This window comes from Phymastichus coffea, unplaced genomic scaffold (assembly GCF_024137745.1).
Source record: "Phymastichus coffea isolate CEN01 unplaced genomic scaffold, Cenicafe_Pcof_1.1 PCOF00072, whole genome shotgun sequence".
In the NCBI taxonomy this organism is placed as follows: domain Eukaryota; kingdom Metazoa; phylum Arthropoda; class Insecta; order Hymenoptera; family Eulophidae; genus Phymastichus; species Phymastichus coffea.
In genome coordinates this window covers 833186-859122 of record NW_026706883.1, presented here as the reverse complement: position 1 = coordinate 859122, position 25937 = coordinate 833186, and the positions used below count along the sequence as shown (strand labels likewise).

General features: G+C 39.8%; 2 protein-coding genes across 2 annotated transcripts; both read left to right on the top strand.

The window, feature by feature from the left end:
* The first annotated feature begins 1232 nt into the window (after positions 1-1232).
* On the top strand, positions 1233-19421 carry LOC131667978 (uncharacterized). Its single transcript, XM_058941764.1, is given in 14 exon segments — positions 1233-1440; positions 4148-4294; positions 8841-8986; positions 10469-10641; positions 11789-12059; positions 12158-12280; positions 12467-12637; positions 12888-13048; positions 13122-13375; positions 13463-15331; positions 15400-15960; positions 16074-17290; positions 17370-17516; positions 17600-19421. Coding segments are annotated over 14 exon segments (6831 nt in total). The 5' UTR covers positions 1233-1370; the 3' UTR covers positions 19121-19421.
* Positions 19422-21925: 2504 nt separating this feature from the next.
* On the top strand, positions 21926-25911 carry LOC131668041 (uncharacterized). Its single transcript, XM_058941865.1, has 3 exons — positions 21926-22051; positions 24112-24271; positions 24545-25911. The coding sequence occupies exons 1-3, from the start codon at positions 22044-22046 to the stop codon at positions 24866-24868; spliced, it is 492 nt and encodes a 163-aa protein (XP_058797848.1). The 5' UTR covers positions 21926-22043; the 3' UTR covers positions 24869-25911.
* Positions 25912-25937: the final 26 nt, after the last annotated feature.

The following is a 25937-nucleotide window of genomic DNA, read 5'->3' as shown; positions in this document are numbered from 1 at the left end:
GTGTTATGCGCACGGAACCGCATACACACGAGACGCGAGGACGACAATTGTCACCATCCTTCGTGCAAAAGAAAAGCAATAAGCAAGCGCGCACACAACTGCTTAATTATTACGATGGAACGTTAGCCTTACACTTTTACGCTCGAAAGCTGCTTTCTTTTACGCGAATGGCTATTGATAATATCACTGCCCCGATTTTCTTCGTGTGAAAATTGTTCGCTTCAAGCGATCATACGTTTTATAACTTTGTTGACTTTATGAGCAACTCATTTTGTTAAGCAAAGGTTATACTTCAAAAAATAACTTATGAAGCAGTTTTTCAATACTGTAATGAATTATTTCTTATTTTCGTTAATTGTACTTATAACTGTCGCGTTTCTAACACCGCTAGTAGCACTTAATTCAATTGTTTAAGAAACTATTTACGCCAATTGGAGAATAAGCTCGTTTATATTTAACATGAAGACATTTGAATTAATGCCTGCTAAAATCTGATTCGATTATATTCAAGCGTAAAACAAGGCAATAATACTTTTTTATGAAAGCTGGTTGACTGCCCTTACAATTTGACCACAAACAGCACGCTCACACTTCATAAAATGTCGCTAATAGTCGCTCATAATCATTCAAAATATTGTCTTTTAATTTCAACAAAATTTCCGCGTCGCTTACGTAACGTACTATTGTTTCAATTTATTATCTCGCGTTTATAATTAAATTTGAAATTTGAATGAGAAATTTTGTTCCTTAATCTGCATTCCAGACAAAGTACTTTCATTAGACTTTCAAAAAAAAATGTTACGCTCTAGCAGAATCTATCCCAAAAAAAGAAATAAACGAACGAAAATTTTCTTTGACACTGAGAGTATGCATCGAGCCGATCTCCTGGTTCGGGTAGCGGCCAGCTCAGAGTCGAGTTTAAATTGCATCTCCAAAAATAAGCAAAAGAATGTCGCGTCACAGAGTCTGGGTCAGTGGCAAAAATCGAGTGTCGTTTCCTCGCTCGAAATGAACAAGTGCCCCGTCATCCACGAAAGCGAGAGCACATAGCGGCACGCACACTTGCGATCCTCACTCTCGCTCTCGTCCTCGTGCAGCGGCGCGGCGGCGGTCGAACGGCGCGGCGGCTCGCTCGCCTCGCCCTCCCCCGTGATCCGAGATATCAGCGAGCGTATACAAGCTCGCGCTCGCAGAATCCCCGACTTCAGTCATAGCCCAGACGATTCCGCGATCGGGCCAGAAAAACGACACGAGCAATCAAACGAGCAGGCGTATTAGCGATAGGCTCGGAGAAGAGGCTTTTAGACGGAGGACCCATGCCTTGAAAAACCAGTGATCGACTTTTCGGCTCGTTCTGTGCGCGAGGCAAAATGCCGCCTCAACGTGGCGTGTCTTACTTACTCGGACTGTTACTACTAATCGGTGCGAGCCCTGCGCTGAGTAAGTGCTTTTGTGCCAAGAACAGACCCGCGATGAACGTCTACGAAGCTCTCGCGGTGATTGTGCGCCCTTATCTTTCGGTTCTTATCTTTCGACGGTGATCGTCTTGCCTTCTTATTTTGTAGGAGCTTTCAAGCAACATTCAAAACCATCAATTCGATACCATAGTACAGACAAAAACGGTGAAATACCAATTTCATCGATTCTTCTTTAATTTACATAGTGCATCACGAGCACACCTCAGCCAAAGCTTATACGAGTGATCGCCACGTGAGTTTCCCTTGGCTTCAGTTCGTTCTACTCTATAATCCCTTTTTCTACAAATACAGCGGCCGTTACACTTTGCATTTTTTCCTCGCAACCAATCACCACGTCATGATAGTCGTCGATCGGACTAACAAATTTTCCATTCCATTGTTTTCACCATTTTCCTCGAGCTATTTGTCAAATTCAATTAGGCCTTTCGACACCGTCGCGTCCAGGAGTCGCGTTGATCGGGACAGGTGTGCCGATTGAGCCGAAGCGAGCAGCAAAAAAAAAGAAAAAAAAAACAAACTGGAAAGCGCATCTGTAATATAACTCGCGAGAAGCAGTCTAGCGTGGTGAATTCCCCCGTCGGGATATATAGCAAAAGACTGGCAGTGTGCTTTTTTCCTCTGTCTCTCTTAGAGACTCCCTGCTCGCAAGGAATGAGGATTTACCGATGATCGGCGCTGGTGAATTCTGAAATCGGTGAGAGTCCAGTTCTAATTGGGCCGATCAGCTGTAATCGGAGTTTTTTACAAGTGCATTAGGCAAAGTAACTTTTTGATACTCGCAGGCGCGCCTCCTTAATTTCGTTCCTGAAAAACTCCAATTTGCGGATAGTTGGCCGCGCGTTACCCAATCTAAAACTTCCTAAATCAATATTGGATAATGATATAGCTATGCTATAGCAGAAAATGCAAAAATAAATAGAACTTTCTTCATTTACCGATGGATTATGTACAGGCACGCGTACATAATTATCACCTGTTTATCCGAACGCCGAGCATAAAAACGGATTATAAAACGCATTTCGAGCGTGCAACAAAAACGTAACTTTTATTAGCCGCATAACTTCCTCGGTAAACCGTGAACGCCTGCGCAAAGCTCGCCAAGTGAAACAAACTTTTCGACATATTTTTTGCTCGCACACCCTGTACAGGCGATTTTTTTTTCGTTTTTTTTTCTTTTTTTTGCGCGACTAATTGCGCCGATAAATTGACTTATGTAATTAAATAAACAGTCTCGATGCCGATAACGTAGCTGTCGATCGTGTCATGCAAAGCATGCTTCGACAGCATTGCATCGCGTCCGCGGGTGATGTCACACGTGCTAGTTTTCCGGTTCTCCGCCATGATCCTTGTGGCACTGATGAGTATTCTATGTTTCTCTCCAGTTGGCTTTACCGCACGCGCGCACGTGTCGTGCATTTTTAATTGCAAAGCAAGTTCATGTTTACTGCCGCACGATTGATGTCGAAAATTGGGCTTTGTTTTGCATATTATCTTCATTTCGATTTGCGAAATGCTCTCACTCTGACTCACCCTGCTGACGGTTGTACAGATCGTTGCCGATGTAAAATACAACAGTGATCGATGATTCTTCGACGTATGCTTATGTATAAATGAAAAATCCTTAGGCGGAGTTACGCGTGATGGCAGTCGTAACATATGCGTGCGCGACTTTTACGTTGCAGTGTGGTTTCATTCGAGTTAAAGAAAAAAAAAAGCGTTTGAAATTTCCTCTTCGTTAACTTTTCTCTCGCTGATAATGCTTCAGTGTTTACTGCCAATAATCATCTTATGTAAGTTATTTATGTGGTCCAACTCGTTCAACATCTAACATGCAAACTTGTCGCACCTAAATTAGCATATAGCATAAATGCCTATACGTATTTCACTCGAATTAGAATGAGACAGAGTACCTGGTATTTTTTCTCATTCCTGAGTTGTAACGTCAGTTGAAAAATCTTCAAATAGTCTAATACCACTTGATCTTACGAGTGCGTCGCTTTAACCAAATGGCACCAAGTAAATTCTTTTTTATTTTCTATTGCTACCCGACAAGCAACGTGAGAATGCCGGTTTGACCAATTGGACAAGAAGCGTGCTAAAATAATTTAGGCAAAGATTTTGTTCATAGAATAAAAATTACCGAAGCGTCCTTCTTCTCTTCACATCAATCAAGTGAGAATGTTAAATAGTTTTAACCATTTTTGCCGACAACGAGGAGATCTAGATCGCCGTGACTAGGGCATGTACGATTAATTGATGACGAGTTTAACGTAGAAAAAACTATTAACGCTTGCTTTCTTTGCTTGGGTTGTCGACAGTATGTCCGATAGAATTTGAATTTCTGTTTTTATCTGTATTTTATTATTGTGAGATTTTGTTTCTATATACACTTTTACAATAGACTTCACGAACAACTTCAATTTTTATTTCGAACGGTAGACAATGAAATTGGCGTTGAAGATATTTTCATAAAGAAGTCATTGAATGGATTTTTTACTTGCTCGATCTCGAAACTATCCAATAGCAAAAAAAAATAGAACCGCAATCGTCTGTAGTAAGAACTAATAGATCGACCGCAAAGCTTCGTCGACAATATAAACCTGTCAGCGAGTCATGACTTCCTGCATTGACTAACCGATCTCCGCGCAAAACGTTCTTGTACTTTTCAGAATGTCCGGAACGAGGGTCCAGCTCGCCGGGTCGCGAGCTCGTCTGCTACACGAAGAGCCACGAGGTGACTCGCTTGGAGAACGCCATCTGCCGATGCACGACTCTCATTCATCAAGGCCACGACCTGCAATCCCTTGACTCTTCCGGTGAGTATATGTAGTATAGTATATGTACCTTCGCGCGCCCTCGCACTCTCTCGATCCTTCCCTTTCTCTCGACTTTTAAGGATATGCCTTTCGCGAGAGCATGGCCCCCGATTAATTGCCTGAGAACCGATTGTTTCGTACTCGCACAAAACAACCTTTTTTTTTGTTTCGTTGCGACGTTCAAGTTGAAATTCATTGAAAATGATTGATAGACGATCAGATACTGTAAATTGTGTGATTTTATTTGTTTTTCTTTCGAGACTTGGTCATTTACAAAGTAAAACAATAATACACGTCTTCTCGATGGATTTGATGAGCATATAAAATATATCTGAAACCACGAACGCTTACTACCCTAATATATAAGCGCTGACATTATTGTGCGAGAGTTACATCAATGTTCAAAGCACGCCTCATACACTTGGCGAGCCCGCAGTTCTATGAGTACAGAGTAGATTCACCTGCGCGCACACGCGTCGTTCAAGAGGTGCAAATAAAAAGCCGGAGTAATTAGTTTTCCCACTCACTCTCGCAGTCGGCATCGGCGTGATTTACACGCAACTTTGCCGAGCCGGTCTGCGAACTAATTAGACCATCCCGCAGCTTGTTTGCCACCTATTACCGCCTCGAAAATTCGTAACGACGCTCCGAGCACTAATTGCTCGCGTTGATCTTAACGGGCAAAAGAAAACGAGCTATCAATTGCGAGGCGATAAGCGCCGAACCACGTGCATCCCCCACGCGCGACTGTCAGAAGGGTCGGCATGTGGCGCGAGGTCACTGCGGCAATTTTGCCCTTGCCCAAGCTTTCGCAACTCACCTACGGGCAATTAGCGGCCGATTAACGCGCCTGAACACGTACGCGTCGCGCGCGCGGCTTTGTTTATGCGCTGTACTTCGAGAGCTTGAAAAGCCCTATGCCGACAAAGACACGCCATACTCCCATCGGCTGAGATTGATTGGTTTCTTCCCCCCCCCCCATTCACCCCGTTCGTCATGTATCTTTTTGTGTTAGTACTCTACAAGCCATTCGCTACTGCGTGCTTGCGGTCCATAAAATTGTTTTTTTTTCGCAGCTCGATACAACTGAATCGCGAGCGCCGTGTGAGAAAAACTTGCGCTTACTGCAATTCTGCAAGCAAATTAATTGAGCGTACGATAAGTCACGTTTTCAGTAAATAACCGAGTCTCAGGGATTAGTGTCAGTATGTTCCGCATTAATTAATCGTTATCTAATTTAAATATTTCATTGAAACAACTACAATTCCAATATGGATCACATTATGGACGAGTGGGGATTTTGGTAAAATTATCATAATTGGGTCTATCGGTAGTCTAATAATGCGCATAAGCGCATTTCTCACGATAAGAATAAGAGCGACTATGAGACAATTAGTGCACACGCCAAAGCAATGACGCACGCGAAACATGCACTCTGCGAGTCTGGACGTTGCGCAAAGGATTTCGGTCGTCGAAGATTTCGTAACGACCTTATACACCCGCAAATTTGTCGGACGACGGATGAAGCGAGAAAGCAGTCGGTATATATAAGCGCTTCGGGCGACTCGTGAACTCGTTTTTTTCTCATCTTACTCTCGATTCGACGTTGCGTAACGGGAGAGGCTTTGTACGATTTTTACTTGGCTATGGATGAATATGCATGCAGCGAGATTGTGAATATTATTCTGCCTCTGAATATTTTTAGAGCAAGGACTTGATTATATTGGATGTCATACTTTTCACACCTCCCAAGCTACGAAATAGACAGACATCCGGAGTGGATAACATCACTTGAATAATTTTTTTAGTTCATGGCAAACAATTAAATATAAATGCTTTCACTTTTCTTTAATTAATCCTTCGGATTTCCCTCTTACTTTGATAAAAAATCATTACTTTTGAGTTGAAAGCCTTGACAAATTTGTTCTTACATATATGTAATTGGTAGATCTATTTACAATAAATTACTTTATAACAGTAATAAGAAAAAAGCGATTTAAAAAATTTTAACACGGTGATATGAATGCAATAAATTCAATATTTTTGTAAAACAATTTATATCATTTGACAACTCACTAGATCACAAAATGATATGCTTTATCAGCGTAAGAAAAGTCCTGCACGAGAATGGCGTAGATGGTAGTTTTACGATGTATAGTGCCAAAGAATATAGTCTACAGTTAACGTTATGCAGGCCCAATTTTCTTATTTTTCCATTGTATAGCGGAGGCGTATACATATGACTATCAGCCATGGTTCTATAAATTTCTTTTCAATGGTTAATATCGCGAGTAGAATAGTTTGCATTCTCTCGCGTATCGGAATGGGGTAAACTTTTATGAGGGCATTTATCTCATGCGGATCTGTACGAAAATCATTACATATGAAAAACCAAAGCTTCCATCGCGAAAATCGACTGACAGGCGCATTATTGCGAAATAACTAATGCGTATAAATCCTGGGAACATGTCAAATGCGCTCGCCGTTTGCAAAAATCTCGTTACACACGCACCCGCACCAGCACCAAATCTCGCGGAACTAAGAGTTATCGACAGTAATTATAAAGAAATTAGCGTAAATGTGGCGGCAAAATCCTATCGGCGATTATGATTTGTAGAGTGGCTTGTTATATTGATTTATATTTTTCATCGAAGCTCTTTATAGACAAATTTAATGTTTATACCGCGTGATATAACTGTCACCATCGTGCCCAACTGCCTTTCACTTTTGCGGATAAATGAAGAACGGTCGTGCGAATATTGCGAATTTATCGTTGCAAAGTTTCTACCACCGATAAAATATATGCATATCCGAATGTTCATCAAACCTTCTTGGCGTCGCGCTTTATTAGGACTAGTGTCAATCACTCAAACGCAGATTCATGCTTATATATTAATATTTTCACATTCGCCCTCGAAATTTGATTAATAAGAAATTGAAAAATGACTGATAACGAATTTTTTTTTTTCATTCTTCGCTGAATAGGCTGTGGATTATTGATTCTTATAGAGCTCATTATTCACACCGAAAATGTTTACATAACCAGTTCACCTTCTTGAACTGGTAAATGAGAAGATAAATATAAAAATTGAATTTGTGCAATGTATTATTACGATTGTTGTGAATTGGTCTCGAGCTTCGACGTTTACGAATACGTTAGCATGGGCCAAAAAAGTGAAAGCTCGTTTATTTTGGCGACGAGCGCAGTCGATTAATTCACCACATGTGGAAAGGAGATTCGTGTCCTTCGTATAACGTCACAGGATCTTAAATATCCCATGATAAATAAACCGATCGCTTTCGATTTGTACTCATAAACGCTTTGATTAATATGCACAAGCTGCCCTTGCACAATTCGTTCAGTGAAATAGATTTTCTTATAATAATGAATATTGCACCCATAAGCTCGAAAATTTGCATATGAGAAAACGCGAGTTGTAATGAGTCGGTCATATTTCAGTACAAGAGTTGTGCTCATTCATATGGCAGAGTCGTTATATTAGGGTTGTAAATACTTGGTGCTTTATTAGTTGTTACAAGGTATCTTAAAAAATCCCAATTCGTAACACAGTTTACAAACTATTCCAGGTAAGTAGGTATTAAAAAATTTATAGGCTAATAAAATGTCTTCATTTACTCTTAATAATCGTGTGCGCGTGCGTAGGTTGTGCGAATAATTCATACATCTTGGCGCCAAGGATATTCGCTTGGCGTTTGCAAACGAAAAAACAATTTCTTTGTTCGCCGACGATAAATTTCCTGATCAAAGCTAAAACACGCTCACGAATAGAATATACTCACCTAATGAACGTTTTTACTTTAGAAATAGTAGAATTGACACGAAAGAAAAATATAAATTCGAACAAAGAGCTGAACCACTTTAAGCTAAATTAGCTGGGTAATTGCTCCGGTTTCTCGCCACTCCCAATTACAATCACGAAGCATTCCAACGACGAGATAATAGCCCGTCCATTTTGAGAAGCAAGTAAAAGATTTAATGGCGATGCGCGCGTGCGTTCGTCGACCTTCACCTTAATACATCGGCGAAACGGAACGATCCTGGCTGTAAATAAAGAAAAATCACGACTTTCCACTGTGCGCGGGCAGAAATGATCGATTCGTTGTTGTAAATTATCCGGTTTATTGCGAGTACTCGAGCTTTCTGCCGGCGAAGCTTTCTGTTCCTTCTTCCGGCTCGTTGGAATTTCAAAAGCCGTGGGCGAGTAGCGATATTCTTTTTGTCTTTCCTTTTTATTTATTTTCACGGACCGCGCTTGTCGGAAGCAGATCGCGCCAGGCGAAACTTGAAATGGAGATATTAAATCACCCGAAGAGAGCAATAACTCGGTGGCATTTGCATGCTTATGTAAAAGGCGCGGCTGGTATCGAGTATGGGATAAATGTATTTTCTTCGCTTACAAACGATGCGCGCGTACGTAATACACGATGGAATCGGTTATTTAAAAAAAACACGCCTGCGTTCGATATTTCATTTAATCAAACGAGAACATATACTAGTGGTTACAATGGAACTCCGTTGTTTCAGAATTAAAGAGTTTAAGAAATGCTGCCAAGGAAGCGAATCCCATTATCAGAGTTGTCATGTCGATCAATGATAACCACGAGATACTGAAGAGTTCGAGAACTACGAGACAAGATGCGGCCACATATCTCAGTGACGTACTGAAGGAGGTGAGATATAATAATGGTTTTTGCACAACTTTGTAATTACCACCAAATTACAGTATTCGCGCGCTTAAATATTCAGAAAAACTTTGTCGAGCGCGCGAACTTATTATGCATCATTGTTTTGGTAGCTATATTTATTATATAGCTGTTGCGCAAAAGAAGAACAATTCCGAATTCTTTCAATCTCGGAAATTCTCGGCAAATTAAAGTCCGGCGGAAAGAAAAAGCTCCCCAACAAGTTTTCATAACAATGAACACAACCTACAACTTTCTAATGGACATCTTACGATCATCCTCACCAATTATAAATTCATCGACGAACGTTCCAGAATCTCGGACTAACCAAGCGCGCTTGGTAATTTGCATGAAACGAGCGAACCAGAAAATAGAAAGAAAAAAGAAATCGCCGTTTTAATGACAAGCCGCGACAATTCTCCGAAAGCTCTCATTATCCTCCGCGTCACGGTGTAACTTTGCGCTACGCGGTCGAATTGCACAAGTCGCGCGATCTCGTTACTCACACGTATTATACACGTGCCGGGGGAACAATCATCGGCGACCATGAAACTGTAGGCGTGTGCAGAACTCGCCCCGGGGCACTTTTTATGTACGTTCGTTAGCGCGCTATAAAAAAAAAAGCGCTTTTAGCCCCTTGGGGCTTACGCGAATTATATACATCTCAATCACTACTGCGTGCTAGTACTGCGTTTAACGCAACACTTTTTCGGGATGTTTCGCGCGCGCGCAATTTGTCGTTGCGCGAAAAGATTTTGCACGATGCGGACATTGTGCGTTGCGCGATCGTTATTATAGTTCAGCGATTTCTCTAATTAATCGTCTAATTAAACCGTGAGATTTCATCGACACGTAAACATTTCGATTACGTGCATAACCTGAAAAAAAAAAGAAAAAAGAAAAACTGGTTTCCTTGCTTGGCGTCGATCATAAATTCGTCGCTATTATAAATCTATGGCTTGGTTTTTGCGAGTAATTAATGTTGCCTGCGGTTTAATCAATCATTATTTATCCGCTTAACGATGCATAACCAATTGACGCGCTTGTACGTACAACTTGGATTCAACGCTCGCGTGATTTATCTCTGCTTAATTATTTATTTATTTTTAACGGCTTTCTTAGCAAGAATCCTTAGCTCATTAACGATTTCTTTTTACGATTGCAATTGTTGGAATTTATGAATTTTTGACTGCCCATGTCTATCCGCATAGACAAATAACCACACAAAATCGTTAAATACAAAACAAGTTCTATCAACTTTATATAGACATTGAAACATTGAATGCGTGCACAGTGTAAACATATAAATTTTGCCAGCTGCGCGCAAATAAACGACAAGTGGTATTAATATGTAATCGGTAAAACTTGACTGAGGGAGTTACGATCATGAATATTGAAAAATTGTCGTGAAACGCGTTATTTTAGATGTTCAACATATATCGAACGACAAAAAATGCTTTCTGTTGGAAGGTCGACGGCGTGGAGCTTAATATAACGGCAGGTAATAAGGAGCGGCTGGTCTCGTTCGTTAAAGGCCTGAAGGACGAGTTGGTTAACAAGAGTATCGACAAGATGATCCTGCTGTCGCTGCCGACGAAACCCGAATACTTGGCTAAGCAGTTCGAGCTCAAGGAGCTTGCCAAGTGCGTATATATAGGTTCACGTGTTTGCTACCATCCGTACAGTCGTTTATCTATCGAGTTGGCTTATTATTCTGCATCGTTCTTGAGAGACTCGCATTCCCACGTTTCTTCTTCTTCTTCAAAGTGACGAGCCTCGGATACAACTTTTTTGTCGGTTCCAGAGATACACCGTGTGATGTACGGGTTGGCGCTCTTATGCAATTGCTTTTTTTTCTTCTCAAAGATGGGTTATGGAAATGAAGCAAGGTACTTAAGGAAATGCAATTTCTTATAATAACGCAGTTACTTATATCCGAGCATAAAGCATTGTGAAGAAATCCGTCCAAGAATGATTCGCCTGTCAAACTCGTGAAGTGCGTCCTCGAAAAGCAAAAAATAAATTCGAGAAATGTCTGGAATAAAGAAAACCTTATATTCACTTGGAATTGCCGAACGCTAGAAAAAACAAATCCCATCAGGGTGATTCTAATGGCATGTGCCGTGAAAAGCAATGTCACCGACAAATTTGCCCGCTAACTAGGGCTGTGATCTTGAACGCGGTGCCCGTGGCAAGTCGAAGCACTTCTCATGAGACATAAAAACGAAGAAACAAGCGCAAGATCATTTCATCGGGGCGTGTATCTTTCAAACGCACGTTGCTGCGCCGTCCACTCGGCAAAATAAGCTTCCTTTTAGGTATATTGATCGCATCTTGGTTCATGCACCTGGAATGTGCGTGCACTAGTTCGAACGCGAGATTTCCTCGTTGAATATGGATGAAACGACGAGCGAGAGGATGGAGGATGCAGCCGCGCGGTTGACGCATCAACGCGGCCGCGGCACTTTATTTACTATGAGAGAATTGCCTACTGCGCGGATGCAGCTGGCAGTCGTCAAATTAATGCACGCGCCGTTAGTTTTACATATGGACGAGCGACTGAGAAAAAAAGAGGTTCGCGATCTTAAGGTCGTTGGTACCATTATAATTGAGATTATGTAGAGCTAAATAACTACTCAAGCTATCGACGATCTTCAGCGAATTTATGAATATTAAACGAGCAATTTTTTCGTGATTGTGGATATTCATTTTATTCTCTGTGGGAATAAAATGAATAACGAATCGTATATAATGTTGATTTATGCAAAGATGTAAAATTCACTTTCGCAGATACGTAGACGTGTTTACGGTAGCAACGCACTATTTGAGAAGCAACGAGGAGGCTTACCACTCGTTTCATCCATCACGATTGATGGGCTTGTTCGACATGCTAAACACCGACAGTTTAGTGGACCTGATAAGCGGTATGGGCGCGCCCAAGCAAAAAATATTGATTTCAGCGCCCGCTGGCGCCTATCAATTTACGCTGAAGAAAGCTGAAGAGAATGCGCCAAGATCCCCGACGATTGAGGAGCAGCCCGTCGCGTTGGATCGTAAAAAAGTATGAGATTTTCATGACCGAATATCCACTCGAGTTTTATCCGCGTGATTATTTGAGCTAAATAAAAAAAATCTCTTACTTTCGTTTTTATTCTGCAGCTCTGCGACGTGATGAACGATGGCGAGTGGACTGTCGAGAGAGATGAAGATCTCACGGCGCCTTACGCATTCAAAAATACTTCGTGGCTTGCATTTGAAGATGAGACTTCGCTCAAAATTAAGGTTAATACGCCGTTATTATCATTTATTCTAACTCATTTCGCAAGTTCAGAGGAAAATTTTTTATTTACAATCGCACGCATGTCAAACTCATTCCGTTTTACTTTTCTAGTCCAACTATTTACCTGCACTCAAGTCGTAAAATAAACATAATTAAAATTATTGATTTTCATATGTTTATTTTAATAGGGAAAATATGTAATGTTACGAGACTTGGCTGGATTGGGTTTGCGAGATGTTGAAAATGACATAACGAATGATTGCGGAGTATCTGTAATTCAAGCCGTTTACAAATCATTCACGGAAATGAAGAGAAAAACTAGAGAAGCATTACTTTCATCATTGGAAAGTGATTTAAAGGTACGACGCAAGTGATTTTTAATCTACCGATCTGAAGGTGATCTACTGTGTCAACGATTAGCAAGCTAGCAGCTACTCGATCGATAATACTGAGTTCGAGTGAAAGGTGTAAAACCATAGCTCGCTCGATTATCGCACGAGTTGTACGAAGCTGGCATCTGTTGTCTGCAACAGTAAACCACATTTTAATTCACTGCAAAAACGATTAGAACGTCAATTTTTCTTTTAATTTTTTCATGATTTGTATTAGGATTCTAAAATTTCTTACCCAAGACACGTAAGATCCTCGGACTTCAGGATTGTACAAGTTATAGATACTGAGGGAAAAATTCAAACTGTACGTGAAAATACTCGAACGGCATTTACTTGTACACGACAGGGATACTTTGTTCACCCAAGAAGTTGTAATAGGTATAGAACTTGCATCTGAATAAATACTTTTTTCAGAAAGATTGCGAATTATTGCTGATTATTGTACTTTCAGATTTTATCGATGTGTCAAATATAATCAAAGAGTCGACGATTATTCCGTATTTGAATTCGACTGTCCTGCTGGTTTAGCATTCGACGAAAGAACTGAAGTATGTACGTGGCCTGGATCATTACCGAGAAGTTCTGCATGTCCAGGTAGCAGTGAAATTGAGCCGGTACCACGAAGTAGGTTCCGGTGTCCTAGTTATCCTGGTTATTATGCGGATCCACAGAATTGTAGATGGTTCTTTGCTTGTTATGATCTCGGTAAATAAATAAAAAAAATTTTTTTTTCCTTTCCATTTATACATTACAGTTAATTAAAATATCGAATAAAATTTTTTTTGTTAAAAGGTGGTCCTGAAATGGTGCCATACGAGTTTCGATGTCCATTTGGCTTAGTCTTTGATGAGCATAGATTAATATGCGAATGGCCATGGAAAGTGCCAAAATGCAATGGCCATGGTCATGGTGACGATCATGGTGAGGCTCATAGTATTTACAATTATGGCGCAGTTTACGGAGCACAAGGAGGAGATGTACCGCAGGGAGGAATCGTAGGTGTAGGCGGATTTGTAGGTCAAGGAGGATTAACAGGAGGAACATACGATGCTCAAAGTGGACAAGATTTTGGATCTGGAGCTGGTGTATATAACGGACAGAACTATAATACTGCTGGAACACCTGGTACTTATGACGGTCAAGCATTTAACTCAGCTGGAGCTTTTGGAGCGCAAGACATTTACAATGTACACGGTCAAAGTGGAGTCGCTGTTGGATATGGTGGACAGTCTTTCAATCCGGATTATGATGGGCAAAATTACAACGGAGCCGGAGCTGCATTCGATGGACAAACTTATAATACTGGAGGTTTTGGTGGAGCAAACACTGGATACAATGGCCAAGCTTACGATACAGGGATCAGCGGTGGAACAGGAGTGGGATACAACGGACAATCATATAATATTGGACAAGTTGGTGGGGCTGGATTTGATGGACAAACTTACAATTCAGGCGGAATTAATTCAGCAGGAGCTGTACCTGACAGTGCAGACTATGATGGTCAAACATTTAATATAGGTGGAAATAATTATGATACTGGTTATAATGCCGGTGGTAATAGTGCAATAAGTTCACCTCGGCCATTTGCTCCAAGTATTTACAATCAACCAAATTACCAGACACAAAATAGTGGTGTCGATTATGATGGACAAAATTATAATGGAGCTGGCGGTGGCGTTGATTATAGTAATCAAGCTTATGGAGGTGATACTCAAGCTCACGTAGATATGGGAAAGGATTATGAAAATCAAAACTACGATGGCGATACTCAAGCTCATTTAGATGTAGGAAAGGATTATGGCAATCAAAACTACGGTGGCGATACGCAAGTTCATGTCGATATGGGAAAAGATTATAACAATCAAAATTACGATGGTAATGCTCAATCTCATGTAGACGTCGATAAATCTGTCACGGTAAGGCCTACGGGATTCAATGGTCAGGATATAGTGACATCTACGGTAAATTATGAAGATCGAGGAGATTTTACTCCTACTTATAATTATGCTAACCAAGGAAATACATATGCCAACGGTGGAAGTAAAACCACGCAATTCAACGCTGGAAGTAAAACCACGCAGTTCAACGCAGGAACTATTGGTTCTACTATTGGTGTAAATAATTTTGCTGGAGATACTCGTACACCAACTGGATTCACTTCAGCAATAGCTACTAATTACGCAGGAGATATTGGTTCTACCACAGGTTATACACCAGGTGTTAGCACAGGAAATGCTAAAAATGGATATACGGGAGGCTCCACGACGGTATATGCTCCTGGTAATACAATTGACTACGGAGACAGAAACACTGCTGGATACGCAACAGAAGGTTCTATTACGGGATACAGTGCTGATACGGCAGGAGTAATAACTGGATTTAATAATTTCGCTGGCCCAACTGGAACTACATTTGGTGGATCTACGAATGGCTACGTACAAAATACATATGGCTCTACGGGACCTTATTATAGCAGTATAGGTACTACGAATGTTGAATCAAATAATTTTGGATCTGATGTTACGCAATACATCACTGGAAACGGGCCAACTATTTACAATGCTACATATAATCCTAATCTTGGGTATCCCACTTCGACGATTTTACCTTTTAGAGGAAAAGAAAATACAGACGATTATCAAGGCACAAAACCTGTTAACTGTACGTTTTTTATGATTATATAATTACTAACAACAAACGCCTATTTAACATTTTTATATTTAATATAGCTATTATTTACAATTCGAACTTAGCTGTGGGACTTTCAACAAGTGAAAGCTTTGGTACGCAACACACTAATCAGGCTGAGAAGAGCTTTACCAGTCAAGGACAAACACCAGCACAGTATGGTTCTTACGGACCGACACAAAGTACCCCGAATTATAATACCGTCACTAATTTCTATGATAATTCAAACATAGGTAACGTAATTTATTCTCTTTTGAAAATATTTTTTCAATTATCAACAAATTAACTTTTTTCATTAATTTTTCATTTTATAGGTGGAACTACGAAAACCACTGCTGGACTCGGTACATTTGGCGGATCAACTATTGCTCCAAATTATAATATTGGCGCAGGTACAGCCAACAACAATAATTCACCACTTATCGGATCAAGTCTAGTACCTAATAATGAAATTACTAGATATAATGAGAATACCGGAACTGTCACTGGCAGTACTTTCTATAATAAAGGAACAACGTTGAATCAAAATCCATATCAGGTTACTGGTTTCGCTAAGACTTCGGGTACTCAATCTACAATCATTCCAGGTTACAATAAACAAGGTGAGAATAAAATTGTATTAATTAAATTGCATAAAATAAAAATACTGCAAACGAAGAGCTAGATAGAGTCTGATAAAATTATAAATTAAATTATCATATAATTCATGTCTCAGTGCCAGCAGTTGTTCCATTAAGCGACGCAAGGCCTGTTGTGGAACTCGAAAATTTCGGACTTTATGCTCCAGGTGCTAATGTTCCAAGCACGCAATACCCAGACTATAAAACTAACGACATACAAGATTACAGAACTCCTTCTTACACGGGAATTCCTAACTCGTTTATTATTAATGCTGGTAATGGCGAAAATGAGCAGTCGACTATTTTGAAAGCTGGTGAACAAACGACAACAGAAGTCTATACACGAGGAGGATTTACAAAAACTGGTCCCACAAAAACTGGTATTACGACAGCTCAAGTAGGAGGAACCGGCAGCTACGTGATAGGAACTGGTACTCCGAGGCAAAGACCGAATCCTCAGTACATAGGAGAACATGCTTTTTCTACAAATATTGGTACAGTAGCAACTGCTACCAATTTCGGTACAACTCCAGTTCCAACTGCTACTAATTTCGGTATAGCACAAACTGGTACCAATTTTGGTACAGGTGGAACCACGACAAATTTCGCAACAAACCAAAATATGAATTTCGGAATGTCTGGCGTTAAAGGAAACACTGTTAACTTTGGAACAACTAGGCTACCTGATGGTGTTACTACTACTGACTATAGACAATCGAATACTGCTACAGGAACAAACACTAATTTTGCTGGTTATTCGTATCCCAAACCATCTACGCCATTTGAAACTGATTTCCCTTCGAGTACCCCTACAGTAACACAAACACCTTATTACGTGTCAACAACGCCAGTTTCAATAGAAAATCAAAATTCCGTTATTATCGATGGAACTAAAAATGGCTACAGTTCTACTATTTCACCAGTTGGATATACTACTAATCAAGCAGATAATTTCAGAACCACAATTTACCAAGCTACTCGGCTACCACAAAAGGTTTCTACTGTTCGGCCTGTCATAGATACTGGTTCGAGAACTATCATTTCTTCAACGACAGTACCAGCTTTCATTACTACCCTCAGGCCAATTAATAAAAATAATGTTGTATCGACTACACCACAGACATTTTTGGATGTAGGTGTATCTTTCGATCAAGGAAACTATGACGATATTTCTTATGCACAAGGCTCGACCGGTAATTCAGATTATTCCGATATTACATCTAATTTCGAACAAGGTATTTTTGGTCAGAAAATCGGCGGACAGGCACGATTTACTAACAATTATCCACAATCATCAACAAATTCTCCTTTGGTAAAAATATTTTTACGTAAAATTAAGAGTAACAGTTAATGGTAATTAGTCCTGATGAATGCTTTTTTTCTAATTTAAGATAAAACAAAATAATGAGCTCGTAAAACCAACCGCAGAAAATTACGATGCCTTCACTCAAATAGGAACAGAATTTAATTCTCAGACTAAATCCGTACGAATCAATCAAGGAAGTAATAATAGAGCAAGGGTTAATATTCCGAGCCAGGTAAGAAATATTTATCAAATAATATCGAATATGTATTGAAGATTTTCATATTGAGTACCAAAAAAATTATGCATTTATTCCAGGTATACCTACCATCAACGACACTTTCTCCCGTAGCCGGTGTTACTTTTAGACGTCCTATTGTAGCTGCTGAGTTTACTCAAAATCAAAACTCTGACTTTATCTACCGTGGATCAAACAATAGATTCTTAAAGAATCAAGCTTCATCCACTACTATTCCGCAAAGAGCTACCAACGGTGGTTCAATTAATCAACCATCTTACGACTATGAATCGCAAAGGCACAACAATGGTCAAATTCTACGCAATCAAGCATCATCAGGCGTTACCCCTCAAGTAGCAGCTGAGACTTATTTTAACAATCAAGCGGCAGGTGCTTTTCCTAGTCGAGAAAATACCAAATTTTCAATCAGTCAAACAAATGGAAATTCATTTATTACTCAAAATCAAGGCTTTTCCCGAGGTCAATCAACATCTTCGGTGAATCAAAATCAGGAGTTTAACGGAAAAACAAGAACATTAGTTGGATCTCAGGTCGTAACGTCGTTTGGTAACTCAGGCTTCAGAAATGGTGTAGTTCAGAGCTCAGCAAATAGTGGAGACCTAAAAGTAGAAACCAAATTTGATAGCGGTAGGAGAATACAACAGAGCACGACGCTGGCTCCGGAAATTACCACTTATATCGGTGATTATAGTCGAACTCGATTACAGTCGAGCACACGAAACCAGAACAAGAAGGTCATCGTAAAACTCAGTGATCTACATCCGTTAATTCTTGGAAAACTTGGCGCTGAATGCACGTGCAGAGCAGACCCATTTGCAGTATTCCGTGGGCCAACTAGGCAGTCCTTACCTATTAATTCTCAAAATCGTGGACCTGTCGACCTTGCCAATTACGATGAGAGTGACATTTATGTAGATATGGACTCGGATAAAGAGAATCAAAGCCAAATTGAATTTGCAAAAAATATACCGTCAAACAGACTAATCAAGACTTCAAATGCGAGGATCAATGAGGAATACGATAGTCACTTTGTATTCAACTCTAGGGTAGAACCACCATCTTCAACGTATTTACCGCCAACTAGTAGACTGTCCTCCAATTATCTTCCTGCTAAGCCGTCGACTGCGTATCTTCCTCCGTCAACGCTACCACCATTCTCTTCAGTGTTAAGACAAAACCAAGCTTCTCTGAGCACGAATACACAAAATCGTCAGCCCCTATTGATAAGAGTCGAGGATAGTTTTGCAAACAGAAGGTCTGGTAAAGCTTTGTTTGATGGATCGATGAATTTGGCAAACAACTTGAAGAATCAAGATACATATTTTGACCGTTATAAATCTGGTGGTCTGAGAGACAATGATGAGATACTGCAACAAGAATTTGACTGTGCCAGGCCAGGTCTGTTTAGACATCCGAAACACTGTAACAAGTTCTATGCATGTCACTGGGACAATTGGAAGAAAAAGTATACCTTACATGTATTCAATTGCCCTGTTCACTTAGCCTTCGACTCAAGTGCAGGAGCTTGTAACTATCCAAGCAAAGGTCCTGCTTGCCAAGAAAATAAACTTCTCATATGAAGTGTTTACACTGCCATGAATTACGTCTTATTAAGAATGCAAAAGAAAGATTAACGACATCGTGAGAGAACACGCAATTATTTATAGTATTATACGAATTTTTCATTTAATTTATATTGTAATTTGTAGTTTAATATTTTATAATTGGTTTTAGAATGCCAATTTTGATAAGTTACCGTTTATGATGCAATAGAATATACTTTACAAATTTTGATAAATTATTTACAGAATATTTAAAAATTGTTGCTGCCATCAAGTTTTAATTAATATTAATTGTAATACGCAGATCAAAAAACGAATATCAAACGGTGAGATTTAAATTGAATATATATTATGTGTAGATCTTGACCTAATTATATATATATATATATATATATATATATATATATATATATATATATATATATACACACATACACATATATATATAATGTATTAAGAACGCTAGTCGTTTAAAAGTTTTAAGAAAAAAAAATTTAGTAATGTGCCTGAACGTTTGTCTAACATATTAGCTCTTTTGCTTATGAATTATATTGAGGTCTACATATTTTTAAGAATACCATTAAAAAAATGTAAAAATGCAATGATCAAATATAAAAATTTGATTGTACATAAACGTGATATTGGAAGAATGTAAATATACTCAGAAAATTGAGACTATGCAAAATTTTATTATTTCCCCAATTGAAAATTACATCAAATAGAAAAGTAAAAATATGCTCAATACTCGATTATGTTTATTTTAGTTATTTATAGCTTGTAAGCTTGAATATTCTGTATATAAATTAAAAATATTCTTATATATAAATATCGATAAGAGTTTCTTTCTTTCACCTGATATTTCTTTAATCATAATAAAATGAGTTTACAATTTCTATTTATTCATAAGCATGAGAAATCGTGATAGTTTCCAGTTTCATAAACTTTGAATATTGGCATATTGCTATTACCATAATAATTATGAATGTCTGATTGAAATAAGTTTATCGATCTTTTGAAAGTATCATTTGCAAGCAAAAGTAGTAAAAGTAATTTATTCTAGTTGGGACAGCTATTGTTCCAAGCAAAATAATTAAAATGCATGGTTGAGAGAGCCCGAAACCGAAGTAGTACGATGACAAGGAAAGTTTGCACGACTAGAAGAGAAATTCATTGCTTTAACAAAAATTGATTAATTGGATAGTCGGCCCACAAAAAGTGAAGATGTCTCCCAGATTTATTTTCATTTTATCCATAAAAAATCAATGTTATTCACGAAAAGGAACAAAATTATCATAAACAGTTGCGAATTGGTCATGAAAACATAGAAAGCCGAGTTCAGTGAACTGGATCGTCTAAGAAACTATTGGTCAATTGGTCAAGTAATTGATATTTGAACACAAAGATCGACATACTGTTACGATTTCTTTTTGTGCAATCATTATTTTTTAGGTATTCCTATAGGCCTGTATATATTTCGCAAATGAATTAGCTTTGTCTTCACGAATGACTCTCCAAAAAAGCACATCAAAGCGATATTTTTTCTGTTATTTGGCCAATTTCAACATAAAAAAAGATGGTGAAAGGACTGAAAGTGTAAGGGCTTGAACTGGAAGGAAAGACATTGAATAAAAGTGAAAAAAGAGAAATGAAAGAACGGCTAAGCATACGTATATAAGCCGAAATGGAAAGTGTGTCGGTTAAGGCGAGGGTGATCTGATGACCTACTGATACCTTTCTATTTGTGAACATTCGACCGAACAAAGACCTTACGTGAACTTTCTTTGATAATACACGTTTGGAGTGTAAATTAGGAAATACTTAGAAAAATTTTTGGAAATGTTATTACCGACGTTACACTACGGTTTTTCTGATCAGCTATACAATATTATTACAGTTGAGGTATATAATGCAAGAAGGAAGTTTATTAGAGTAGTGATAATTTGTTGTTTTAGTACCTCAGCAGCTGTTTGGCGAGCCAATTATATTGCCACCGTAAAATCTTATGCAACACATTTAATGGCTTCGAACATGCGTAACTGCACGTTTCGTTCACGAACTTAACAAATAGAATTTCTTTTTATTATTAGAATTCGTACAATATGTGATGAAAGGACAAGTTAGAGAACGCAATATTAATTAGTTTCATCAGATAAGTCTTTGGTATTCGGAACTCGAGTCAAAGCACAATCATAGGAGCATTTTTATCCTATAAAAAAAGTGTATAGTGGAACGTAAGTGTGGTACGTGCGGTGGATAACTTGAAGGTGTTTATCTAAGACTTGTTTGCATAACTGTTTGGATTGCAGTTGCAATACTGTTTTATTGATGGAAAATGATTTTTCAGGTTGTTTACGTTGCGACACATTCAGCGAATGCAGTTGAATAATAAAATTCCCCTTCCACATAAAAAACAAATGAAAAACGACTACTTTAAATTCAGAACACTCTGGCTATATGTATATGCATATTCGAATTCGTTAAGAAAGTGCACGTGAAAAATGTTTGACTGATCGTCGTAAGAAACCGAAAATTTGAAAACCAATCAATCAGCCAGTGGTTTCGATGCTAAAAGAAACGGCTACTAAAGCGACAGGCATATCGTAGTCGCAAAAAGCCAAATAAAGTTGCGGAGCGGCGCAGAAAGTCAAACAAAAGTCAAAGAATGGAGGCTCTTCTCACTTTCGTCGATGTAAAAACACAGCGAGTCCGAGAGTAGGCTGCTACGCACGCGGTAACGGGCGTGGGGAGTAAGGAGCCCGAAGGAGGGCACGACGCGAGCTTGGAAGTTGATATAAAGCGGCGAGCGTGCCGGCCCGAAGACAGCGGACCCCAGAGAATTGCGACGCGAGAAGCGAACCAGAGCTAAAGGAGGCGCGCGGCGCCCGCGCCCACCACTTCACTTAGACGCCGACTGCTCTGCGCTTCTTATCTTCGAGCTAACATGAACATGTAAGTGCTATACTTCACTTTCTCATCGTTCTTCTTATTCTTCTTTTTTTATTTATGTTTCTTATACCATAGAGCTTCACTACGGCAACAATTGCCAGTGTAGACAATAGAAAAGTTGCTTTAAATACAATTGGTTTGTTTGAAATGCTTAATGCTAACATCTGGGATCACTAAATTGAGTAAAAGCATGATAGATTCTTCCTCGGCTTTAGTTTATTTTTTTTTTATAAAAATCACTCAGTTAGTAAAAAATAAAGTATTTATTCGATTTTTCTTGTTGACTAGTAAAGTCGATATATTGTATTCGCAAGCGTATGATTTTATTATTTATCTTCATATGTTTTGTGCTCATAATATTTGTAAATCATAAGCTTTTTACAAACATTTATAGTATAATAAAATAAGGCCTTCGCAATAATTTCTATTCACTCATTACAATTGTTAAGTGGGTGCGAATTTATGATTGCAAAAGTATTAATTTATGCCCATAATACTTAACACATATGAACACGAGCTGCGCAAGCAACATCACATGCATATGTGCAGTCTACCCAGCAACTTAAAGTAAAAATTTAAATTATCCTTTGAGTAACTAATTGATCAATACTCTATGCGCAACAAATGCATATCATTTTCCAGAGTTCCACTTTCACATTAGATCACGCGGACGGATAGGCGCCGGTGTAACGCATTGCTCTTGTTATAACCACGACTGTAGTCACGTTTACACAAGCTCGCCTCGTCAGTAGTCGAGCGGATCGCAGCAGCTCGACAATGAGATCGGCAAAACTGGGAATATCTTTCGCAATTCTCCGTGGCCGGGCAAGAGTATAAATGATGCTCGCAGCGCGCGGAGCGAGTGCAACTCCTTCGACTTGCGTGCGCGCGGAAAAGTGAAAGGTTTTCCTCGCACGCGTTTTTCTCTCTCGCCACTGTACATACTTCGAGCGCGTAGATATATATCTCCATCTCTCTCAGAGAGAGCATAACGCACGCGTCCCCCCCGATATTCTGCTCGCTTAGGGCCGTTTAATGCTGTGCGAGGCAGCCGCGGAAAGAAGAAAAAAAAACAAGACGACCAGGGAGAAAAGACCGCCGCACGCTCGGCACTTTCTCTCCGAGTAGAAAGCGGAACGAGTCCGCCTGCGGACGAACTACCGATCGACCGTGAACGTTAAGCGACACGCTCGACCACCGGCTTTTCCCGATAATCTTACTACAGGAGACGAACTTTTTGCGCGGCCGCTGCCGATTACCTTTTCCTCTACGAGGTTCTCGTCGTTTATGGCCCGCGTTTTGAAGGCAAATTGCGAATTTCCTCGGAAACGCCACTCTACTTTCACGTCAACGACGTGGCTTGATTAAACAACCGTCGCAGCGCGGCAAATTTCGTTTCGTTGTTTTGAAAGGCGGCCTCGGTGAAGAAATTGACGAGCGGCCGAAAAAGTCGATTGCAGCTCGTTAATTTGTTCCGCGCACGTAAAAGCAGGTAACGCGTAGGCGATCGCGAGGCACCATTCGCACGCAACACTCGTCAAAGGAACCATAATAAGCAATTTACCGCATTGCAATTTCGCCGACACCAAATTGATCACGGCTGGACGATAATTGAATTATTCGTGGAAAGCGCGCCCCCCGGCAGAACCGACACAATTACATAAGTGAAAGTCGACGGCTAATGAACTTGGTCCTCGTGCATCGCCGGGGGCATCACCGAAACCGGCAGCATCCGTGCATAACGAGAAATTTCTCGAGTAGCTCGCGTTGCGCAAATTGTTACAACTGTCCGTGGCAGCGGCTACACGCACGCGAGGGAAATGTCCGCGCGCGCGCACGTGCCTTTCACTTTTTAAATCGCAGAACGCAGCCGCTGCGCGAGCGGACACTCTCACTTCGCGGCCGCTCGTTTTTCGAGCGGCTCGCACGTTGCGCAATTGTCGCCTGTTTCGTAAGGCGTCTACGAGCGACCGCCGACTGCAGCGGCTGCGGGCTACCTCGTTCTCGTCGAAAATAGAGAGTCGCAGCAAGCCTAGTGAGACTTTGGCTTGTTCTCCTTGCAGGCTGGCGTGGGCAGCGGTTTTATTGGCGATTGGTCTGGCGGTCGATGCTGCGAAGCCGGACCCCCCTCTGGACATCACCACTCTTGGCTCGCAAAAGTTAGCCACTGCTTCCGGCTGCTCCAAACCCGTCGCCTTTTCCGGCACTCATGCTGACATCCAGGTACAGGTTTCGCTCATCTTAGGAGTTATTTATTCGCTTGGCGCCGCGAGCACTGCCGATTAGACGTGTTGAAAGGAGACTTTATTTTTCCTCGAGAGCAGCTTTCACTTATCAACCATGAAAATTCGATATTTTTATTAATGCGGTAGCGTAGAGAAGTCGATATTTTGACTAATTTGCAGTCACAAGAAAGCAAGTAGACGGAAAGTTTTATAGTTATTCAAGCAGCCCATCAAAATTATGTGAAATACATTACTTTCATTTTGTTATCAGGATGCCAAATTGGTCCTCAGTGAAACGCTCTTAGATCAAGGCGTAGGTTATGCAGCGTCGACCGGCACGTTCACCACTTACTGCCCAGGCCTGTATCAATTCAGCTTTTCGGGCTACGGAAGCAGTGACTTACGCATGACATTGAAACGCAAGCTCAACAAAACCGACGACTGGCAACCGATCGCGAGCACAGGACCCCACGGAGGCGCCAATACCGTATTGTTGCGCATGGCTCTTGGTGATCAAGTAGCTATATTCGTCGACACCGGCAAACCTGACGACAGCACCACCACTTTCAGCGGTTACCGCATCGCGAAGGAGTGATTCTCTCCTTATTATATCCACGACACTTTGTCCGCTCACTTTCAATTGGATTTAAGCGTGTGCGATCCCAACGCTTACCTGTGATAGCCTCCCTTTTGTCTTTCTATGCTCGCTTAACGTCTCGTTGCACGGCATTATTCTGTTAACACTTTGTTTTGCTCTTGGTTTTCGGAAATTTTATTACTGTTTCATTCTTTGATTACAACTGCCACTTGACGCTAGCGACTCTGGGTACTTAATTCTCTAATTCTGATCTATACTTGTACTCTTACTTTTACTCTACGTCTTTTGTAAATACGTTTCCTTCTTCCTCATTTCTCCTACTTTTTCTCTCTACCTGTACTGTACTGTGCCTATTTTCTATTCTACGATCTTCTTTTACACATTTTCATTTCCAGCTATTACACTGACGCCTATTCTTTTCTTTTCTTTTCTGTTTCACGACTGATCCTCAATGTTCTACCGTATTTCTCCGTTTCGTGACTCTACCTATCAGTATTACTTTTTCAATATCTCAATGGACGTCGAATCTTGCCAGAATAATATTTACTTTTATCTTTGCTTACTTGTTCCATGTCTATTCATTTTCAGTTTTTTGCTCGCTCTATCTGCCTACTTTTTTCAACCTGTCTACTATCTACTTGGCGTTTGCTACTGGATACTATCTTCTTTACTTGAACTTTTTCTATTTTCCACGCTGTTTGTCATTTTCTTTTTCTTTTCATTCTAAAAATACTGATTTTTTTCCTACGAATTTCTATTTAAATTTCTTTTTTTATTTCTTATAATACAATCTTATTCTACTTTGTCTCAACTTTACTTTGCAAATTACTTTTTTTTTTTTTCATTTCCAATTTCTTTTTTTCAACCTACCGTGTAAATACTTTATTTTTTACTATTTACTATTTTCAAAATCTATACTTTCATATTTCTATCAATAATGCATCTTACAGATTTATACAAATTTTCTTTCAAACTGACTTTTCTAAATTATCATTTTCCTATCTCTATTTTTTTCTCTGCTATTCCTTTCATTCTGTAAATATCACATTTTCAACTTTTTACTCTA

Excerpts from the sequence above, each read along its gene's own strand:
- LOC131668041 (XM_058941865.1), top strand. Across the intron at positions 24,272-24,544 it reads GCACTCATGCTGACATCCAG|GATGCCAAATTGGTCCTCAG; the intron begins GTACAGGTTTCG and ends TTTTGTTATCAG.